We start from the raw sequence: 23,570 nt of genomic DNA on the forward strand, positions 1-23,570 counted from the left end.
ATTTTTTCCAGAGCTATTGTGTTAAAACTGGCACTATGTCATGACAGGACAGTATGAGAGCAATAAACTCCTCTGTCTTCTCCCAGTTCTAACTGGAAACAACCAATCAGAGCCAGGAGGTGGGTCTTATCGCTGTCAATCATGCTTTTGTACACAACACTGCGCTAACATCTGCCAGGAATGCTCAGGCTAGTTAACATAATCACTGATGACGGCAGATAAACAGTTTTCCTGGAACTGTAAGTTATTTTTCAGCTATTAGCACATTTAGCAGCGCGTACACGAGTTAATTTGACACAGCTAAGACCCTCTTCCTGGCTGTGATTGGTTGTTTTTGGTTGGGAACAGTGCATTTCTGCAGATGGCTGATAATTTTTAGTGGTCTCTTAGTGTTTTTACAGAGTTGTATAGAGTTTGGTATCCATCAGAAAATGAAGAGTAACATCACTTCTGCATAAAACATTGGTGCTGTTTTGTTGGTTTTTATTCAAATTTAAAAAAGTGACATTTTCACAGAACCAAAAAAAACAGATTTTTCAGTATTTGACCTTATAGTCACCAATCATATCTGATTGACTGATCGGTTAATCTCTACTTAGATGATCTATAAGTGCTACAGTAATGTTGATGCTGCCCATATGAACCTAACAGATATCAACTGATTTATAAACAAGTTATAATTAGGAGTAGTGATCTGTTCAGAACCACATGAAGCCTCTGAAGTCCAATTAGTTTTTTTTCTCATTCTTGAGGTTACTGTTTTCAAAAGATTCAATTACAGGGTGTCTTATTAATTTGTCGCACATCCTCTTTTAGGCTTTCATGATGACAAACTAAAAGAAATTAAAATGTAGCTGGTTTAAATGAAGCACAGTTAGAAAAACGCAGCATGTTTATTTACTCACAAGTCGCTGGCAGTGGACGAGTTGCGAGACATATTTTTGGGCGACAGGTCGAAGTCTGAGTCGGAGCGGTAGAGGAAAGACTCCCGGCGCTGACTGTGAGGGAAGTTGCCCTGAAGTACCAGACCGGATCCCGGGCTCGTCTGAGAGTCCAGTGGACTGCGACCCACCGACAGGCCATTCTCCACATCAAAACTGCAAAAGGAGAACAAAATACCCAACAGTTACAACACAGTCTGATTTTTCATGGATTTTTAACACGTTATTACAATTTTAACCAAATTATGCCAAGTTAATCTTCATATTGGGTCAAGATTGAACCCATTTGGATAAATGTGTGGAAATGCTGAAAATCTGCAAGTAATCTTTTCAGCTGAAACAATTAAAGTCTGACGTGGTGAAATAGTGGAAATAAATTATAGGTTTCCTTACTGATTAGAAAACTCAAATCTTCCATTTCCAACTATAACAAGTTAATAAAAAATTAAAACAATAAAAAGGTCATGTGATTCTGAGGGTTGGTGTGAATATTATTGTTCATTACTTTGGTTAAATTTGCAGAAAATCAGTAAATCAAACAATTTACAGTTTTAAAACAACTTATCTGACTCTGTAAAACATTTGAGCATCATTTAGTTGTGTCCACTGTCCTCTACTGTTTAAGTCAAATATATTTATAGTTTTAGATTTTGAACCTAAATGTCAGTTTGTAAAAGATAAACTTACAGAAATAAGTTGTTTTAACTTTTTATTAATTTTGTCAAATCTCTAAGAGTTAAATAAACTACAGTTTTTAGGTTAACACTTAAAAAAAACTGAAAGGAGAAAAAGACAGGAGTGTGAACTATTTCCCAGAATGCTTAGCGGCATGTTTATCCTGAGATGGAAGTGCGTTACATTGATCTGACTCTTGTGTTTTATTAAGGCAAATGTGTATTTTTATGTCCTGTTCACACTAAATGTTCATTATCAGATCAGAAATTTAGTTTATGAAACTTGAAACAAGAATTTAAATTATTCTAAAGTTAAATAAGTAGATATTTTTACTATTATGTTATTGTTATTGTGAGTAAAATAACAGAAATAGCTCTTTAACCAGGTGAGGGAAGTTTTTTTCTTCTTCCATATTGTGAAATAATTATCTGGTTTAAATTGCAGCATCAAGTTAAAACCCACAATTCAAGATTAATGAACTTACAAAATGATGTTTAGACAACTTGTCTCTTGTTAAATCGACTTCGTGAACTTTAATTTCTGAGCTAAAACCAAAACAATTTTCTTGTTGACTTAAATTGCGTTTTTAAGGCAGCAGGTGGATTTTCATGTTAAAGTTAAACCACCTTCAAATGTTTTACAGTGTATTAACACAGTTTTGATGCATCATTGTGTCAAAGGCCCAGATGTATGTGTATAATTGCATGAACTGACACACATGCATTGGGAGCACAACACGACAGAAATTGCGAATGAAGTTCGAGAACCAAATGGGAAAGTGAACTTATGAAAAACGCCCGCCCGGTTGCAGAACGGGTCACCTTGTGATTACTGGATGTTCGCAATCAAACATACACATACGCACATCTTTCTGCCCGCTATCTCCGTGTTGACGTCAACACCGGCGCGTTACATCAGCACATTATGACCTAAAAACCCCGGCACCAATGATAACAGCTCCAGTACGGGTCAATGACGGTTAGGAGGAGAACATCAGAGTTTAGCAACTGGATTTCAAAGGTAGGATCAGAAACAAATCATTACTCTGCATCTTTCATTGGGTCTGGTGTGTTCAGTCATACACTACCACATCTTCTTTAGGCTGAATAAAGACAGAAATAAATTCTTCTGATCAGGATTTAGAATCTGAACACCCATTCACCCATTTTGTTTGCTTTAAAATGCTAAAAATAAATGCAAATGCTTTAAAACTCGGCATGTGACTGAAACACTAAACAGAAACCTCAGCAGATCTTTTGTGCATTTATTTCAGTGCGTTTCTGTCAATGGAATCCATTCTTGGGATCTGTTCAGCTGCTCTCCTCCCTTCCCTGGTCATATCAATAGAAACCAGAGCACTGAAGTTGCCTCTCTGGCTATTTTTAGTCCTGCCTGCAGGGCTTCACCAGTAATAGTTCAGATAAATGAAGGAGTGCTATTATGCAACTCACTGTGAATGGACCCAGTCCAATTCACAGAAGCAGATAGAGATGGAGAGACGAGGAGTAGCTGTGAAGGCTGCATCCAGCACACTGATGCGTTTAGCGACTCACAGTGGATTGGTGTGGCGAGGCGGAGAGAGGCGGGGCTTCAGCAGCAGGGTTTACCTCAATGACAGCACCCACCCCCCCACCGCTGCGCTCAGCAGCCGCACCACACTTTCCCCTCCCTTGGATCTGTGTAGTGGGCCGTGAAAGGCTCCATCAGAGGAGCCCAGTGACGTCAGAGGCTAAAAATAGATCTACGTGACAGGAAAGAGGTGAACTGGGAGACTAGTGGCGATGCTTACGTAGATACGCCCCCTCCCCTCACTCTGCAGGCAGCTGAGATGATTTCTCCTTCAAAGCCATGTTTACGAGAGAATCTATTTTTAAATACTACAAGGTAACTCCGAGGAAAAGCTCACCTCCCGACATCTTTACAGTATATTCCCTATTTTTCTCCTTTCATTCATCTGTCTCCTTTATACAGCTTCTCTTAGCCACTCTTACTTAAATGAAGGGCAGCATACTTTATTGTTGATACATGAATTTTGCAAGAAAAGGTAATTCGGAAATAAATCTTAGAACTACAGAAGAGGATTTGGGCCATTAACAAAAAAAGCTAATTCTGACTTTTTCTCAGAATTTTGACTTTTAAAGTCAAAATCATGAGAAATAAATAAACAAATGCATTATTGTTAAACATGCATGCATGCATAGACAGTCACAAAAACAGATTCATAAGTAAATTCAACATTTCAAACTTGGAGAAAGATAAACATTATTTAACACAATTTATTAGTCATATAACTTATTTAAATGATGGTTAAATACATTTTTTAAATGATTTCTTCCACAATGTTATTGTGTTTTAATCCGTGCACTCATAATAAAACCGTAAAATTATAAAACATAAAAGGCTGCATATTTTCCATAGAATGAGAATTGGAATCAATGTTTGCCTTCAGATTTTTATTTGCCATTTATTTCAGCAAAATCCAGACCTAAAACTGATTTTTAAGACAATTTTATCACAAATTAATGTCCTAGTCTTTTGTTAATGTGTCACATTTAGCTGTAGAAAGAAATTCATGATTTTTTTTTCAGCTATAAAATGTCCAGAACTAATTTATCAGTCATGGTGAAGAACAAAGCAGCAAGTCAACAGCCTTTTGACGGGACCACAGCGCCCACTAGTGAACAATATGAGAAACTGCAACAGCTGACGTTGTGTCGTTTTCACTCGCAAACTTTTCTGTCAGCTTTTGTCAACCAATAAGAGACAACAGGAGATTTGTTAGGGGAAACATTTGAATCGTATGATCTTTATATCTTCTTTTAGCTTATATTTCTGACTTCTTTTCAACACTGAAAGCATACAGACCAACAGGAAGGCTGTTTCGTTTAAAACATGCGTGACCTCGGCCGTCTCCTGCCTTCTGCATTGTTCTCCATTTCTCTGACGTACATTACAGCTTTTTTCTTGCACGCTTTAAGTCTATTTTACTAAACTTTCCTTTCCCATAAACAAAGAGTTGCCCGAACACCCACATCCTCACCTCCCCGTTTTGTTCACAGGATGTTTAGCTTACAGCCTGAGGAGGAATTATTCTCTAGAAAAGCTAATTGAAAAAGTTGTGTAAATCTGTTTTTATTCATTTTATATCAAATTTCTTTCCTGACTTAGGGTTGTCTATCGTGATAAGATGTTTAATTAATTTACACACAAACAAAAATCACTAAAACACCAACAAAGAATCAGAGTGGTTCCATTAAAAATAAATAAATGTATAATTGTTGCAACCACAAACTTTACAAAGACATCCTTTTTTTAAAAATCAACATTTTTAAAAGATAAAAATCTGGAGGTGCAGCCAGTCTTGGTATTATTCTAGAGGTTTTTGTTTCCACCACATCTGGTTTTCTAGGAAGCATTTCTTTATGGAAACTAAGTCAGGCTTGATCACATTGGATGGTGAACCTCTGGTACATAAACTCACTGCAAAATCTCAAATGGACTTAGATCTGGACTTCAACTAGGCCATTTTTTCAGCAAGATATAGGACGATTAACAAAAACATCTATCTGTCTAGTTTTAGACAGACAAAGCTAATCTAGTTAGATTAATTTTGTTTTAATCTATCTATGAAAACTAAACCGTCTCGTATTTTGAGCTGTTTCTTGTTAAACTAATGCGAATCACAGTCGTCCAACTTGAGTCATCTCCTTCATTTGGGATCTCTGTTATCAAAGCTTAACCTTATTTCATCTTGAAAAGACGTCAAATGGGAAAAGCTCCATCAGCTCCAGTTGCTGTCCAGCCTTGTGTGTTTGTGAAGAGGCTCCTGGGAGCCGGAGCTCAGGGATTTAAGAAACTTCCATCTATATCTGTGAAGAATGATTCAGAAAACGACCATCAAGGCCAGAGGGGCTTTATTTATGGGGAGATGACACAGACAGAGGGACAAAGGTCAAAACTCACACACACATACTGTTCCTCCTGTGTCTTTTCTTTCCTCAGAGCGTGGGAATTGGCTGAAGGAGCCTGAAACATCACACCAGGAAGGCCAGGTTAGCGCAAACCATCGCAGTGAGATCCTGCCAGCAAGTTTAGCACTAAATATAAAAACACGAGGATGCACGTGTAAAGCATGCAAGTGTTTGCTCGCTTTACGCCTAAAGACTTTAGTGCATTTGATCTGAAAGCAGCAGGAAAACAAGCCGCTTCCCCCTTCATCCAGTGCAGTGCCAAACAGATCTCTTCCTCTCACTCGTTCGTCCTGAACGCTCGCGCTTCTCTGTGTGTTTAAATGTCATCGCGACTGCACACACAAAAGAGGGTGGTCAGGCCGCAGGGTGGCAGAAAAACAAGCACCGTGGTTATTTCTGTCGATCTCAGCGAAGTGCAGAAAGAAAAAAAGACGGCAAAGTTCAAACTGTCCTTCTCCTCTGGAGGCAAACTCAGTCATCCACCTTTAATCTGCACCTCAGCTCAAACCGGCGGCCATATTCCCACAAGAAATCCTCTGATTTCCGATGTTCTGCATGTTTTGGCTTTCAGATAGATCCAAGTTTCTCAGAGACAAGTGCAGTTTCCTGAATTATAGGAAAACTCGAGATCTAAACATGAAACTCTTACAGAGGTTTCAAAGCTCTGCAGATTCGTATTTACGCTATTTCTGCCACGAGGTAAAACAATTTTTAAAGTGTAAAACCTGTCAGATAAACATGAAGCCACAGATATGACAACGAATAACAAAGTTAATGAAGTAAAACTCTGGAGAGAAAAACCAAATGTTTCTCTTTCATCACTTTGTTCTTTCTATTTTCTGTCTTCCTCCTGTTCTTTATCCCACTAATTTTTATTATATTTTGAGTTTTTCCTTTAATTTTTTCTCCTTTTTTCCTACAATTTTTTTGTTTTTCTTTCAGTTTCTCCTTTTTATTCCTTTATCCTTCTCTTTTCTATTCCCATGTCTTTCCATCCATTTGATTCCATCCTTTATCTCAACTTTCTCTCTTCCAGGTAAAGAACAGATCCAAATACTGGTCATCTTGGAGAAAACTGAACTTTTCCAGGGATTTTATGTTTTTTTCCTACTAATAAACACCAAACAGGGATGCTAGCAGATTCCTGATTGCCTTTTTATTTTTTTTTTAGATATTGTTAATAACAATTATAGGTCAGACAAACCAGCTTGCTCCCAGCTGGGAGATGAGCTCAATCTGTTTGGGTGTTTGACGTACCTGCAAACTTCCATGAAAGGCTGGCTGCTCTTTCTATTAACCTGACCAATCTACTGTGGCTTTCTGTTCAAACGGAGCAAGCAGTTTGTGTCCAACATCTGATCACAGAACAGCTCAGGGCTCTAAATATAGACGACAGGAGTGGAGCGGTGCAGCCAGTCACAGCAGCTGGGGTATTTATTATTTTTCTGTCACCTCCGACTTAAAGGCGGAGGGTTGACTCTTGCCTAAGAAAAGAGCAGACGACTGAAGTTTAAAAACAAAAGATTTGGTTTTATAAGGACCAAGAATACATATTCTGGTATTATTACTAATTTATTTTAGTTTAAAATGAAGGTAAGAGTTGAAAAAAATACAACTTTCAGTGTTTAAAAATCTGGATCTGTTTACTCTGCTCAGCAAATAAAGTTACTGTAGTATATCATCAGAGTAAATCATTATAAGCAAATTATAAATTATTATAAGCAAATGCAGTTCAAAATAAAGAAAAACATCTAAACAAAGATGCTTTGTCTCAAAGCAGCTGAGAGCTAGGAATAAAAAACAATTTGCTCTTTATCTTCCATGTCAAATTCCATATTTGATTCAAACTTTATCAGTTTTACAAAAATGGTGGAATTTATAGAAGGAAAAATAAAAACATGGAATAACAGACAGATAAACTGGATAAAAAGACAGATGGATGGATGTACAGGTGGATAGACTGATGGAAAGATGGGAAACTGTTTTAACGCAATCAGAAAGTTGTGGGTTTTATTCCGGCCGATTCTTCCTCATGCCAATCAATACAAAAATCTGCAGATAAGATAGATAGTCTGCAAAAACACAAAATCTAACCATGTATTTTTTCCTGGTTTTTATTGCATCGTACACTTTTCATCAAGATATAGATACAGTGTTTTAAGTAAATAATCATTTTAATATTGGTGAAAAATAGTTTGTTTCACTGGCAGATTATTACACTTATAACACGGGAAAAATGTCTTGTTATAAATTAAATAATCTGCCTGTGGAAGTAGTATTTTTTAAATCAATAATCAATTAATTTGATTTTATTAATATCACTAAATAGTTGTTTCAGAATTCAATAAGTGTCTCTTAAAATTAAATACTGAATATATTTTCAGACTGATCAGTCCATCCAGGATTTTGTGATTGTTTTTGTGTTTGTTTATTTTCACACAAAATCACAGATTTTGCAATAAAAATATTTGCAAGAAATTTTTCTTATATTTGTGCTAATGTATGATATCAAATGTGATTTTTTAAAATTAATCGCTGCATCGGGCACAGTTTATAACTTGGCTGAGGTAGCAGTCACTTAAAGCCAATGTTTCTGGACAATTTTCAGAGAAATTTGCAGTAGAGATAAGAAAGAAATGTGGGGATTTGCTAATTTTATGTGAGTTTTGCAGGTCTATGAAAAACTGGAGGGATTTATTGATATAATTTGGATTATAGAGGGCCACATAAAAAGTTGCTGTGAGCCAGATTTGACCCCCGGGCCTCGAGTTTGACACAAGTGCTCTAAATCTGACATATAAAAGGTTGCTTTTGGTAGATATGACTCAGTGGAGCTGTAGAGGTTAAACTTTTTGGAGTTTGCCTCAAAGGTTGATTTGCTCCTCAGGATGGGTATCGATCATATCTGCAGCGATTAGCTCTGCGCCTCCAGCAAGGCAGGAATCCATACAGTGGCTGATCAGCATTAACATCATTAGATACTGGTTGAAATGGGTAGTGCACCAGGACAAACCACACACACACACGCACTCAGACAGAGGCAGTGTGTGTGTAATTACAGGCCCCAGCAGCAGAGATCTAGATTTGGCTCTCACATCGACCCAAAAATCAAACAACCCGGCATCACACTGGTACACAACTGGAAAGGCTCGTTCGGGCCAGCAACACAAACTCAAACACACACGCCGACTCACACAAACGCAGCGTCTTTGCCCAGCAACAGGACAGACTCAGAGCGCTCCTCTAATCATGCACATATGGCACTAATTGGAGCCGTTGAGTGCAGGGTGATCGAGGCTGGAGGTGAGGAACGAGTGCGCCACTTCCTTCCCTAATTAGCTCAGAAGCAGCCAATCACATCTCTGATCAGCAGGACATGACAAGTTGGAGACAATGTCGGCGTGGAGGGTCTTATACGTGCTTATGTGCTTTCATCATGTTAGGAACTGAGGTTCACTGTCATGACTAACTCTCTAATTGACTAAATCAGTGTTGAATTCAACAAAATGCTGGCTAAATCTGCAAGAAAAGGAATCAAGCTAATGTTAAATAAATAACATTCTGCTCTGAATATGATCTAAACAAAGTTTTAAATGAAAAGGAGTGGTTTGAAGAAAAAGTAAAAGAAACAAAGCATCAATCAACCATCCATACAGATACATCTTTAAACATAAAACAGGAAAGAAAGAAACATATATAGAGTTTGTACTGTGAGTAAATATTTAGCTCATTATATATCTGATGATCTGTCCAACAATATGAACATTTATAGACGGTGTAGCTTAATGTACGCAAAGCTAATGTGTTCAGGAAACGCAAAAAGGAAGTATCAGATGAGAAAATAAAGCAATGTATGGTTAAAAAGTAAGAATAAATTTGTCATCCCACTCCCAAAGTAAAAATGTTTATGTACTTTTTCCTGCTACATTTTTTTATTAAGTCATATGCAGGATTTTTTGTTTTGTTTTCTCTCTCTTTTAATACATTTAAAAATAAAAATAAGGATTGCCAATTGTAAGTTGTTAGATGGGAACATATTGGCAAAATGTCTATACTAGACATTTTGTTGTTCTATGAAGTGTAATATCAATAAAAAAGTAAGAGTAAATAAAAAGTCCTATTAAATAAATACAGAATATGAAAAATAGGAAAATATATTTAAATAAAAATAAGAAATTAAATAAAAAAAGTCAAACTGGAAAATAAAATGTAAAATGAAATGGGGATAATGTTGAATTAACATTGTTGAATTAATTAAATCAGATAATTTTTCTCAAGCTTATCTATAATTATTTTTCTCTCTGCAAAAACAGGAAGTTCAGTAAATCCTGCTATAATCCAGCCTGAACCACCAAATATAAAAAGTACTTCTTAAAATGTTATTACCATAAATACCAAGAAATTTTCATCAATCAATCCATTCAGGTCTAGAGAAAAGATTCACTTCTGCCATTAGAGGACCTACTCTACGATTTTATACCAAACAACAGGAGGAAGTACAGTAAAACAAATTAGGTTAAGTAAAAAAAAAAGTAATAAAGGAAGAATTAAACATATTTGTCTTTTTGTCAGAAGGATATAAAGCACACACAGTGCAGAACCAGATTGGGACTTCATCCTGCGCCAGTTCTGATCCAAGTTACGTTGGATAAAATGCAGTTTCTTAACTGGATACTTCTTAACAGACTGGGCAAAAAGCTACAAAAATGCTCCCCAGTCAGCAAACTTTAGATAAAGTGACCCAAATAAAACCAAGAAAGCAGTAACATAAATATGTTTTTGTACTACAAGTAAAAAGACCTGCAGCAGCGACACAAAGCTCCACTTATTAATATGATTTTTCCCCTTTACTTCATTTAAGTTTTACATAATATAACAAAATAGAAAAAAAACTAAAACATCAAGTCCTTACATGTCTTCAAAAAACAAAGAAAACGTGTAGTATCAAAACTCCAATTTATTTACATCGTAAGTTGGGAACTCACTATATAACTTTAATTAATTTTCCTCTAATAACATCATCAATCAAAACTGCAGGAACTCCCATCATATATAATAACTCAGTCTCTTTTATTCAAACAATGCAAGGATTTATATTTATGTTTTGACAAAAACGGAACAGTTCCCTCAGTTCCCCGGTTCCTACCTGGCGTCCCGCTGTGTATGCGGACCACTCGCGACTACGTCGGTGATAAAATTCACCTGTGACTGACAGCGCGGGACCAGGCCTCATGTGGACGCCTTGCTTCCTCGCTCATCAAAACTCCGTGAACCGAGCTTCACGCCTGCTCCCCGGGGTAGAAAATGACAGAACAAGGCCACTTTGCTGGGTGTTAATTTGCCCCAGAGTGGATCATCATTCCTGGAGTTGCAGAGATGTCAGGATAACACTCCAGTCCACTCTTCCATCAGCAATACTCAACAGCACAGTGACAGAAACACAATAACGCTCGTCTGCTGACGTCAGTTAGAGTTTCGTGGCTTGTCACTGAAATGTCAATCGACCCGCTGCCTCGCAGGCCTGAAATTATTCCCGGCCAAACGCTCCGCTCGCTGCAGTTTTGTTTTTACACCATAACGGAGACCAAAAAGTTTTAGAAAATGATGCCATATAAATCAAGTCAAAAAGAAACCAGCTGGCTCGGCTTGTGGGATTTCTGTTGAGACGTGTTTGTTTGTAGGATTGGAGGAGAAAGACTCCGGGGGGAAACTCTGTGGTTCAGCAGGATGAGGCTCTAACTGCGAATTGGAAATGATTTGGGAGCAAGGCCAGGGAACAACCATTGTCACGTCAATATTTCCCGTCAGCCGTCACCTCGGGTCAAAAACCCAGAACGGACGGGTGGCTTCTCAGAAAAAAACTGCAGATAAACGAAGAATCTTTGGGTTTTTGTTGGTTTAAGATCATGTCTGGTTTAAGAGGAAACTGAAGGGATTCGTGGCATCGGCGTAGAGACATCTGAGTCAACAGTGGAGAAGAATAGCAACAGTTTACAGTAAGAGAGCCAAATAGAAAGGATTCAGCAGTAAATAACTCCAACAGGGAACACCGAGTGCAGCTCACTGGTTAATTTCTAAGCTGTGAACACAACTAATTACAGTTGTTGACATGCATATTGAATATAAATGACCCGACTATGTATGGAAAAGATGACTGTAAGTTGTGTTTGAGGCTGAGGCGAAAAATGTGAGGTAATTTCTAAAGCCATCTGGATTTGACAAAGCTCAGAAATGCAACATTTGAACAAGTCTTTAAGAAACTGCAGGTGAGTTTCCTTAAAAATTAAAGCACATGAATCAATCTACTTCTACTTCTATCATTAATTGATGCAATAATTACAACCACCAAAAAGATTTGCAAAAGACCTCAGAACAAATTATTTTAAATTGCAGACACTGAAAGATTATTACAAAATCCAGACTTTAAATTGAGCACAGTTAGTCTGTAAATATAAAGAAATATTGTTTGTAGCAAGGCATAATTCAGTCCCCCAGCATTTGCACAAATATTTAAAAGAAAAATGAATAACATTCATTTCTTTGTGGATTTTGTCTTTGTCACTTTTTCCACATTAAGTCAGGTTGGTTTGCATGTTTTTATTTCTCCAAAAAGAGAAATCTTGATTAGAAAATTGCAAACATGAACTCAAATCATTCAAGCATAACATTAAATGTTTGATTGATGATCAGCGTACACAAAACAAAAAGTAGGAATCTGTAAGTGGAAAAATACTTTTTCCCAGTGCTGCATCTCTTTGGTGCAGAAACTGGACTGACATGAGCCAGATATGAACTATTAACTCCCACCAGCAGAAAATTTGTCACCGGAGCTGCAGGGAATCTGCCTGCACTTTGAGAATATATGAGAAAGCAGCAAGAGCTGCAGAGAGTTGATGATAATCAGAGATGACTCATCAACTCAGAGCACGACTTCATCTCAGTCTCTGCCGACGCGACTCCACCTTTTCATACAGTGTTCTAAAGCACCGACAGGTTTGACTTTTGACCTCATGCAGACTGCGCTGTGTGTCAGGTTGTGGCATGTTGGCAAGCGATGAAGCTCTCAGAGGGCGGGGCAACCTGCTGCGTCAGTCAAACAATCAAACAAATAATTCAATTCCTTTTATGAATAATAAAATAAACGTTTTCTTGCCTAAAATGCAGTAACAGCATTTCTTCAGTATATGGTTGATCATTTGTAACAAAGGATGAATCTGCAGCTAAAAAAAAACAATTTCTAACATCAACATGTGAAAAGTTCATCTGCTCGACTTAATGTCAGTACAGTGCAGTGCTGATCTGTTGACTATTTTATGGATTAACCGGTGAATAACTTGATGCTTAATAGGCAACTTTTTTTTTTTTACATAATTTGAACCAATTGGAGCAACTTAAGGAGTTCTCGGTAGAGAATATTTACAGAAAAATAAGGTTTTTTTAATCTTAAATTAAGAATGTATATATTTTAATAAAATCTTGGCTTGGTTACAGCTATAAATGTGTTGTTTTTTCAGCAATTTGCCTTTTTTCACAGTGTGTTTATTCCACTTGATAATTAATTAATTAGTAAATTAGTTTATAATTATTTCAATAATTGATGCATCAATATTCATCGTTTCAGCCCTAACTGAAGTTGTTTAATTTTTGCACCTTGACTGACTGATCTTTTCAATATAAAAACCTGTCAATCAACAGATTGCACTTTGATTTACTTCCTCTGAGTTTAATAAATAACAGGCTGCCTAAATGGGGTTTATTTTAATTCCTTTATTTTCCATTAGATCCAACTCTTCCTGAGCACCTGGTATTAAAGTATTAAAATGAATGAATGAATTAAAATTAGAAATTGGATTACTTTCCATTTTGCAGAGTGATATTACCGCTACTATAAGAAATACACTTGTAACCCTTTTTACACGTTTCTACCCTGAATGTGTGCGCTGCTGTAAATCTGTACAAGCAGCCAAAAAGCAACAGCTTCTATACGTAAACATAAAAGTGGATGACCTTTTAACAACCCAAAGCTTTGCATGAGAAAAATAAACCATCAGCTGCATAGCTGCCATGATGTTTGCAGAGAAAAGCCCTAATACAACATAAATCACCAGAACTTTCTCAGAAACAGCAACACTGAACGCCTCAGACTAAAATATCAGCTGCAGGAGGAGCAGCAGCTTCACTGCTTCGCTTCTGTCAAGCTACATTTTAAGAGCAAAAGTCAAAAACACTAAACTGCTGGTTCCCAGGAAGACGAGCTCCTCCTGACTGCGTGAGTCAGAGTCTAGTTATCATGGGGAATCCCTGCTGTGAGATTAATCATAACGTAATGAGCAACTCTGAGTCTGACTTCAGTCTTCATCATCATCATCGCGGAGGAGACACGTCCGCAACTAAAAAGAGCAATCAGAGGCAGAAACGGGAGAAAATGTGAGTTACAGACATGGATAAAAGTAGTGCTACTCCTCTGGTTATAAACCAAAAAAAACCACAATAGTCACTGAAATAACTTGAAGCTGGCAAATTTATGAAATCAATGAAAATGAGATTTTAACCAATTCCAAATATTGAACTTCTTAATTTGAAGAAAGTGCTACAATTGCTAAGACAAAAAACCCCAAAATAAATAATATTGTTACTAGTGACTGATCTAAAACAGGAAATATTTAGCTGAGTAAAAAAAGCTCCTGTATGAGTCATTTTATAGTGAATCTAAGCATCTTTCTGTAAGTTACTTTGTCCATTTAATTTAACTTCAGTTTCCACAAAAAAGGCAAAAAAAAATAATGTATAATTTAAAAAGTGGCAGTAAATAAAAATAATTGTAATAGGTAACTGCAGAATTTGAAAAATAAAAATGAAACTAACAAAAGAAATAAAATTGTGTTAAATTAATGGAGTTGAAAATGATTAACAAATGATTATTGTCACTGTATAATCAAATAAGTTGGGAAAATTATTTTATTGGATGCATTATTTGGCCCATTTATTACTTTATCAAACAATTTATGTTTTTATCACCAATTTTGGCAGGACTGAGCCTCCGTAAGGTCAGCAATGAAATTAAAGCAGCTTTTGAAAAAGAAATCCCCTAAATATGCTTCACATATAGCAAAATAGTTGATGACATTTTGAAAAAAATTTATTTTTCAATTTTCTTTTGTTAATATAAAAAAATAAGGAGATCCTGAAGTCATGCAACTTGCTCAGTTGTTGGAGTTTTAATGGGAAGTCAGTGATTCAGATTTTGTTTAATGTGTCAGCCTGTATTTCTTTGATAATTAATGTCATGATTAGATTAAAAAGGAAACGTTTCCTTCAAATGAATTGTTTAATTTCATAGAAGCTCTTTATTATAAAGTTTAAAGTGTTTTAAAAGCGGCCCGATCATTACAGACAACCTACACTGTTGACTTTCGCTATAATGATCGGAAAAAATCTTTAAAAATCGTCATATTTGTGAATTTTCTGAAAGAACAAAGTGACTTTAGGTTTAGAACAAAAGACAGGGAAGAAAAGCTCAATCTCAGAGCAACAATGAAATTTCTGGAAAAAAAGAAGCAATGTAAACATTTACGTTTTTGATGACAAATCTCACTAACTTATGAATTATCCTCTTTAACATCGATGGCATCTTTGCCTTCAAACACATCAGCTGAACTCTTAGATTTCCTTTTTCGTTCAGGTACAAACGTCTGTTCTTCCCGCAACGACCATCAAAAACATCAGCTCCAGTTTGAAAAAGGAGAATTTAAAAGTCACGTAGGCGAATAATTAGCCTTTAATTATCCTTTTCCACACAGTCAACACCTCCTTTAACTAAATAAGAAAGAAAATGACGTGTTCCCCTTTTCTGAAAATGTAGGAAAAGATTGCATGAATCACTTCAAACAGACTCTCCTGCTCTTTCTGCTTCGACTTCATCATTAGATACGTGTGGTAAATCCATCGTACCTATAAATATGTTCAGCTCAGCATTCGTTTGCAGCGTGCCCTTGATTTTTTTCCCTTTTATTACAGGGTTGACATTATAAAGTTACTTTGATCCTCTCCCCACCTCCCCGCTGATGGCGTCATTACTTTCTGGAAGGTCAGCCGCACAGTCAGTGTTTCCTTCTGTGACTCGTAAGGAGGCAGACAAACATCTGGTCCCAGTAACGTGTCGTCATCCCACAATCACTGACAACAACTTTAGTTTCAGTTTGCCCACCATGTGCTTCTAATATACAGTAAAAACCTTCAGGAATTTAATCTTTTAGTTACTGATTTACAGTTTTAATTTGGAGCTCTAAAATATGACCTTTGATTCTAGTTTCTTTTTTGGGATTGTAATAAATACCTTTTTGAGGAGGCAGTAGTTTTTACAGCTTTGTCTGAGTTTTTATAAACAACATGATGTTTAAATTAAATGGCAAAAATAAGGGATTACTCAGTTCTGATGTATTTGGGAGAGTTTGCGAAACTCTTTGGAAATCATCACCTTTTTAACTTATTGACTGACTCTCGTTCCTCTCAGCAAAATTAAAGAGGCATTTGAATGTGATTTAAGATGCAATGCAGATCAATAAAAACACTACACTGTTTCCCAAAGCTGCGTTGAAGACGCCACTGTGGGAAAAAACAGGAAAAAAGGATCAGATGGATTTGTAATTGCACAGTTTTGACATCATGCGTACAAAATAGATTTATGTTTTAAAAAGTCCTACTCTACTACAGATCCTACATTTTTACTTTCAAAATTGCAGCATTGCAGAAATAATGTTCATAAAAGGCTGAGCAATTAGTTGACAAGCAGGAAACAGTTTATGAAGTTCACAGATGAAGCATCAGAGATCAAACAGATACTTCATTAAATGTGGAGTCCCACAAGGTTCCATGTTCGGATCTAAACCCTTTAAGGTTTATATTAATGGACTAAAATACAGAATAATTTGGATCAGGAGTTAAAAAAGTTCTAAAACTATTTAGATGCATTGAATTTATTAACTAATGTTTTAGATAGCTAGTTAGCTAATTGGATATTTATATTAATTCTGTTATACTGTAATATGAAAGTTTTATTTCTTCCTTCTCCTTCCTTTTACACATGAAATGTTGAAAAGTTTTAAAACTTGTTTTAATTTTACGATAAAGAGTAAATACTGATATGTTTTAATGAAATGAGTAAAATAAGAGTTGAAAACAGCAAGAATGACATCATCCTGAGGGAGCATGTGATAATAGCCTTGTTAAATGACCCTATTAGGCTGTGGTTTTATTTATTGGAAGCTGAAACGTTTGGTGACTACTTTTCTAATAATCAGAAGCTTTATGTATGTCAGTAATCCATCGTGCAAGCTGCAAGATGGAGTCACATCAGTCCAAATGATTCACCGCTTCACTACTGGAACAAGCCAAAACGACGTGATTCAACTGGCCTGAACTTTCTCACTCCCTGTTAGAGAAATCACTGACCCTGTGTGAGACTCACACAGAAACTTTGTTCTTCCTGCGGAAACTCAAGAAGTAAAGCCATCCACAGGAGCTGCTGGTCGTCTTCAGTCTGTTCTGACTTTATCCATCACTCATCCACAAAACAGGACAGGAACATACTGCAATGATCGATTAGATCTGGAGAGAGCATCATCAGGGTTTACCTTTCCTCTTTCCAGGATCTGTAGAGCTTTAAAGTCAGTCAGTTTAATGTCTCTGCAGATCTCACACATGCTGGTCACAAACATTTAAGTGCTACAAAGCGTTTTTAGCAAAAACCAGTCGCTACGGAGACAGTCTCTTTGATGGCCTGACTTGTCAGCTACTTTACTGCGCTCTTCTTTCTTTTGTTTTCTTTATCTAAAAAAAAACAGTTGAACATAAACGTTTGGACTGAAAGTGCTTGAAGCTGATGTCAAATTTCTTGGCCAATAAAGTTGATTCTGATTCTCTACAGTTCATTTGACTCCATTGGTTTTCCGGCACAGCCCAGTTTTTTAACTGTAGTCCACAAATTATAATCCTGTAAGAGATTCAGAAGCTTAACGTCGGCCTGCTTTATCCGAATGTGTCATGTTTGAGATCACTGACCCAAAAACCTCCTTTTTCATTACTTTATCCACTGGAAGAAGTGCAGCTGAAAAGCATAATGCTGCCACCACCATTATGATTAAATCAGGGAAGATTTTGACCTTGCTTATGGTCTTAGTTCATTTGAAATACAACAACTTACAACAACCTTTTTCAACAAAATATTGGAGCTTGTTTTTAAGTCAATAAAAATAAGCAACTGATTAAAAACACACTATTGTGGCCAGAAAAAAAAGCTATTAAAAAAATGATTAAAAACCCCAAAGTAATGATATTCACATCTGTGATAAAAGCATTTAAACTTGTGATGGGCTATGTGGGTCAAAACCCTGAAAGTTTCTGCGAGGCTGTGATTAAGCGCATGAAAAGGTAACAGGAGCCGTGAGTCGATGCTCCATCCGGATTTTTAGGAAATCAAATTAAAGCAGTCTGACCTCAGTTTAGACCCGACAGATTCAAAGACTTGTGAGGGTAAAACATCGCCACGGATGATGGGAATATCTACGGCTCGTACCAAAGTAACGTCGGTGTTGAACAGAAATAATTCAGATAGGTGTCAAAAAAAAATAACAGCAGTCATTCCTGAAGCGAGAGTCGCCGTGAGAGTTTGATTCTGGTTACGTTTTAGTTGGATTGGGATTCATGCTTTTACTATTTGAGAATGTGCTTTAAATTGCTAGAACAAAATCTAAGTAAGTTGCAGTATACAAAAACTTAATTTTCACAACACAACATCACAGTAAATTTCAATAAATTGGAAGATTTGTCAAATTAAAAGTATATTTTAAAATGTTCTGATCAGAAAAGCCTCATAATAAAGTGACATAAAGCCTTAAAAACATTAGACTGTGTGTAATTAATCTATAAAATGTTTTTTCACGTTGAGAATTTACTGAAATAAATCAACTTAGAACTTATATAATATTCTAATTCATTGAATATGACTGCATGTAGAAATCGTCCCTGAGTGGATGACCTAAAATAAACCGCAGTACACGTTTTTACGCCAAACACTCACATTTTCCTCCTTATATAAATTAATATAATTTGTGGAACTTTGTTTTCCATTGTGTCACAACATTTTGAAGTTGCGTAACAACTACATCTGGACTGATGTCAGATCGGTCTTACCGCCTACGCTTCTGGACGATGTCTATGGGCCGGTTGACGGCGCACGGTGACCCGCAGATGTTCCCGCTCCGCACTTTGAAGCAGCGATCCTGGACCGAGGGCGCCAGGTACATACAGTTAGTCGGTAAACTCATCTCTGCAATTCCTGTGAGTTCCCCCTCTGCTTCGGTTTCCACTAATTGTCCTCTTCCTCCAGCGAGCGTTCCTCTGCTCCTCGGCTCCTGACGTCTCTCTGCTCTCCTCTGCAACATGTCTCCAGTGAGACGCGGGCAGACGGAGGGAAGCCCTCCACGGCGCGATTCGGGGGCATGACTCCAGTCCGAGGGAAGGGAGCGACAGGGAATGAAAGCAGGGTGGGATTCAAAGAGTTATTTCCTGCACGGCATGCTGCTGCTTTATGTGGAGAAACAGAAGCGACCGGCTTCGAATCCACATGGACAAGTTCAGAGCTGAACTCTCCTTCTAATCCCTCCCTTCACGGCTCACTCGCTGTGGCTCTTTCTGGGTGCCTCCTCCTTCCAGGCTTAAAAAAACAAACACATGCATGTACAGTATGTGTGGCGAGGGTGAGAGACGAGAGCAGCCTTCAGCTGGATTTGCTGCACCATATGTGTGCAGAACATCAAACTTTGTGATGTTTGAACTCTGCTACACGCAGACGGTTTTGTCTGGGGCTCAACAAAAACACAGACCTCTCAGAAATTGGAAAATCAGATCTTTTTTTGATCCCTCTTCGGTGTGGAAGTTGTTACTGCAAGAGGAAGACTTGAATTAGAAAGCTGCAGTACCAGAAAGATGTTTGCTTCTTTGTCTTTTGTACTTTTGAAGTCTTCTGCCACAAAAACATTTATCACAACTCAAATCTGGAATACTGACTAAGCTTGGTTCCAGCTCAGTTGGGCAAGATTCTGGTTGGTTCTGTTTTTCTCTGTTTTTTTTTGTTTTTTTCACATGGAAAGGTATTTATGTCAAGTTTTTGATCCGATTTTCCCTTCCAACAGCCTTAAGGACGCTCCAACTATCGGGTTGGTTCTAACAATAATGCTACCTATGCTACCTATTTTGCCTCCTTGAACAAGATCAGTCTATGGGTGATACAAAATATGTTAATTACATTTTTTGATACATTCTTAGATAATGATATGTCAGTCTGCTCAATTCTGTCTGATTTGAGATCTTTTTGGAATGAGCTGTTTTAGGGCGTCTTGTCACTTTAAATCCAAATCAGCTGCTGCTGGCCGTGCCTGCCAACTCAACGTTTAAACTCACACGTGAAAATGACTGCAAACAGATGCACAATTATACAACCTTACATCTTTGAAAAGCAGAAGTGGCGCCTCCTGCACAACCAACAAGAATGCAGCAGGTGGTTTCTGAATGGTAAGTCAACGACTGAACACGTGTCTTTTCCAGCAGCCAATGTACAGCGCATAAAAAACCAGCTGACCAAATGTGCTGGAGCTCAACTTGGGTTGCTAGGTAATGGACTGGAGTTTTCTGAGGTTGCTAGGTAACTGGCAATGCCTGCTGATTTGTGACATTACAGGTAATTTTAGAGACACCAGAAAACTTTAACCTATTGCCAAAAAACAACTGGGTGGGTTGTTCTGTTTGTAGACCCAATAGAAACCCAAATGGAAGTACAAAAACATGCGAAATGTGCATCTTGTATAATAAGTCCCCTTTAAAATTCAACTGACAACTTTAAAGTCCTGCCATGTGAACCAGCTAAGTCAACCAATCAGAGACGGACTTTGGGAGAGAAGTAACTACATCACATTACACAGCCAGTTTAAGTTTTTTATACTAATTTATTTTGCTACATTAATTAAACTATCTCATGAAGAAGCTAGTTGTCTCAAGTTTTGTAACATTTAATAAGTCTAGTAAAGAAAACCAAAGGTTTACACTTCAAATTTTAACACAACCCCTATTTAGTTAACTTTAAAGATAGCTAAAGTTCACCTGGAAGGCGAGACGACACAAGTTTCAGTGCTCAGTAATGGCAGCAGTGGGATCACTTTCACCGCAGAGACCGATTGGACTTACTGGAACCCACTGATGTCACAAAGTGGCAAGTCCCCCCCCACTGTCAACACTGCAGGCAAATATTTGTCTTCTGAGACAGCAAGAGATGGACGTGTTGGCAGTCACAAGCGGGAGTGGAGGTGGACGGCAATGACAGACTATTTAAATAAATAATTGTAGAGTCTAACCAGATGGGCTGATGTGGCGCTGACAGCGGAGCAGAGGCAGGGATTTCACTTCGAAGACCTCTCCACACCAACATGAATATTTAGAAACACTGCACATTTTTTGTTGAGTTTGCACCAAAGTGGGGGTTTTAAAGACCATCTAAGGTCCATGGAAAACATGCAGGATAGTAGTCAATGTTTCCAAGAATTGATCATTGAGAAAACGAAGCACAGCATGTCATCACAAAAGCCTCATACCAGTGGTGGTGGAGGGTTGACGAGATGGGCCTGTTTTGTGAGGATTTGGTTTTTCTGTATATTAATTTAGGTCTCTCTGCTCAGTTAGTTCTCCATGTTGCCCTGTCTGCCCCTTGATTGTCCCCAGCTGTCCCTCGTTTCCCCTGATTACCTTCCTTGTGTGTTTAATCCCACCTGTGTTCCCTGCTCCTGGTCAGATCCTAGTTGTGTCTGTGTTTCCTGGTCGAGTCCTTGTCAACAGTTTGTTGCCACTACTGTCTTTTCAGGTACGAGTTTCCCAGTTGCTACCAGAGTTAGGGCCTCTACTGCTGCCCACCTGTGCTGCCAGGATTTTTGTGCGCTGACATTTTCATTAAACTGATCTTTTTCCTTCTCACCCAGGGTCCTCGGCATTTATCCTCACCACCTCAACCCGCAAATCATGACAGTTTTGCAGGCCTGGGCACCTCGCAGAGTCAACCATGAACTCCTCTGATTATCAGAATATTTGAGAATCAAATGTAATGCCAGTAAATCTGTAAATAGCACCAAACCGACCAAACAATTATCAGAATCAATGCAAACTCAAATGCAGCAGAGTGTCGACTACTGTTGCACCTCGATGTTTCAGCTTCCCACGCTGCATTTTCTTTGAATATTTCAGAAAGGTTCTACAAAAGAATCAGCAAACAAGAAATTTTCTGAGAATAAATTCCAGTGACATTAAACGGTGAAATCTGTAAACGCTGAATCATAAACAGGTGAGTATCTACTGTAAATGGAAAAACCTGTGACACTGTTTCCAAAATATAACACATTAACATTAAAATATACACGACATTCGAGAATTTTCAACATTTACCTCCAAAATTTTGAAAAATATACTACAGATAATACTACCAAGGCTGCCATTTTCTTCTTAAATTTCTCTAACAATATTGCATAACATTCTGATTATATCTAACTAACTTCATGAATCTTATATTATTTTTGTCCCAATTAAATTAAAAGTCACAGATGCCTCTGTGAACAGGGTTACATCACTTGGCCTGCTGATACACTAATGGCTCCATTGTTTAAAAACAAGGGGGAAAAAATCTAGTCCTTCTGCCAGCATGGTTCAGAAGAGAAAAAATAATAATTTTCTGTCATTCCAGCATATTAAATTATTACCAGACCAGACCACTGACCTCCAGTTCACCGCATGTGCATGTCTATACAGCATAATGATATAATTTCCTCATTTCTGAAAAATTAGAAGCAATGTGTTGTGCAATTAGTAACCATAAACAGGTTCACTGCAAAAACACACAATCGTACCAAGTATTTTTGTCTTTTTCTGGTGCAAAATTAATTTACAAGTAACTTTTAACTAAGATGTAGGAGCTTGTTTTAAATCCATAGTTCTTAAATCCTGATAAAAAAGAACTAGTTCCACTGGCAGATTTTTTTACTTATAACATGGGAAAAATTTATTTTTATATGTGAAATAATCTGCCAGTGAAACTAATACTTTCTAAATCTACTCTAAGGAAATATTGACATAAACAAAGTCTTATATATTGCTGAAAAGTCACTTTTAAGTTTGTTTTCTCTTATTTCAATTGTACTAAGACATTTGCACTAGAAACTAATACGATTTTCTTCTGTGTTGGTGAAGCAAATCATGAGTATGATCATTAAGAAGAACCATGAGCTAAAATCCAACATGGAAACTGAAAATGAATTTTATTGACGTTTTAAAATAATAAAAACAAAACTGACATGGGAAGGCAAGAGATCAATCAAGCACCCATGAGCAAAAACACATCAAAAACATCCAATTCCCCTCCAGCTGCTACAGATTGAAGCAGAGTTGTGATCCAGATTTGTTTTCTCATCTAAAGAGTTGGCCCTGTTGAATTTGCATGGCTTGATGAAAGACTCCCGGTCATAATGTTTCCTCAGGAGCATGAGTAACACAATACTGCAGAACATCCCGTCCTGTTTATCAGCCTCCTGGCAGGAAAAGCACTAAAACCTCACACCTTTTATTAAAGGTAAACAGAACATAGAGCTAAAACAGCACAGGTTTGTTTTAAATCATTAAGACCAGGTGGACATTTGCTTCTCGACAAACTGTCAGGCATCAGCGTCCAAATAAAATGAAAGCCTTGTGGTAACGTTTTAAGTGGTCGTCATTATTAAGCTTAATGAAGGATTTCTAAAGTTTTCTTTGGCTTGTTATTTCTCACTCAATGTGCAAATAAAGTACATGTGAATACACATCAGACTTTAAAGCCTATCAATGGCAGCAGAACGTTACTGAAAAGTCTTTTTTAAAGGAAAAAACCAGCAAAAACCTGACACTGAATCTGAAA

At 37.3% G+C, this 23,570-nt stretch overlaps 1 protein-coding gene across 7 annotated transcripts in view; it reads right to left on the reverse strand.

Annotated features, from left to right (window-relative positions):
* Positions 1 to 23,570, reverse strand: part of pde4c (phosphodiesterase 4C) — a 113,656-nt gene that overhangs the window by 17,726 nt on the left and 72,360 nt on the right. For 4 of the 7 annotated variants that reach the window (XM_023339462.1, XM_023339464.1, XM_023339467.1 and 1 more), the window contains one exon: positions 906 to 1,097. In XM_023339462.1, the coding sequence (XP_023195230.1) occupies positions 906 to 1,097 (192 nt within the window). Of the gene's footprint in view, positions 1 to 905; positions 1,098 to 18,778; positions 20,071 to 23,570 lie in introns of those variants that run through there. The other 3 variants (XM_023339463.1, XM_023339461.1, XM_014469443.2) reach the window with 1 other exon arrangement.

The sequence above is a fragment of the Xiphophorus maculatus genome, chromosome 9 (genome assembly GCF_002775205.1).
Source record: "Xiphophorus maculatus strain JP 163 A chromosome 9, X_maculatus-5.0-male, whole genome shotgun sequence".
NCBI lineage: Eukaryota > Metazoa > Chordata > Actinopteri > Cyprinodontiformes > Poeciliidae > Xiphophorus > Xiphophorus maculatus.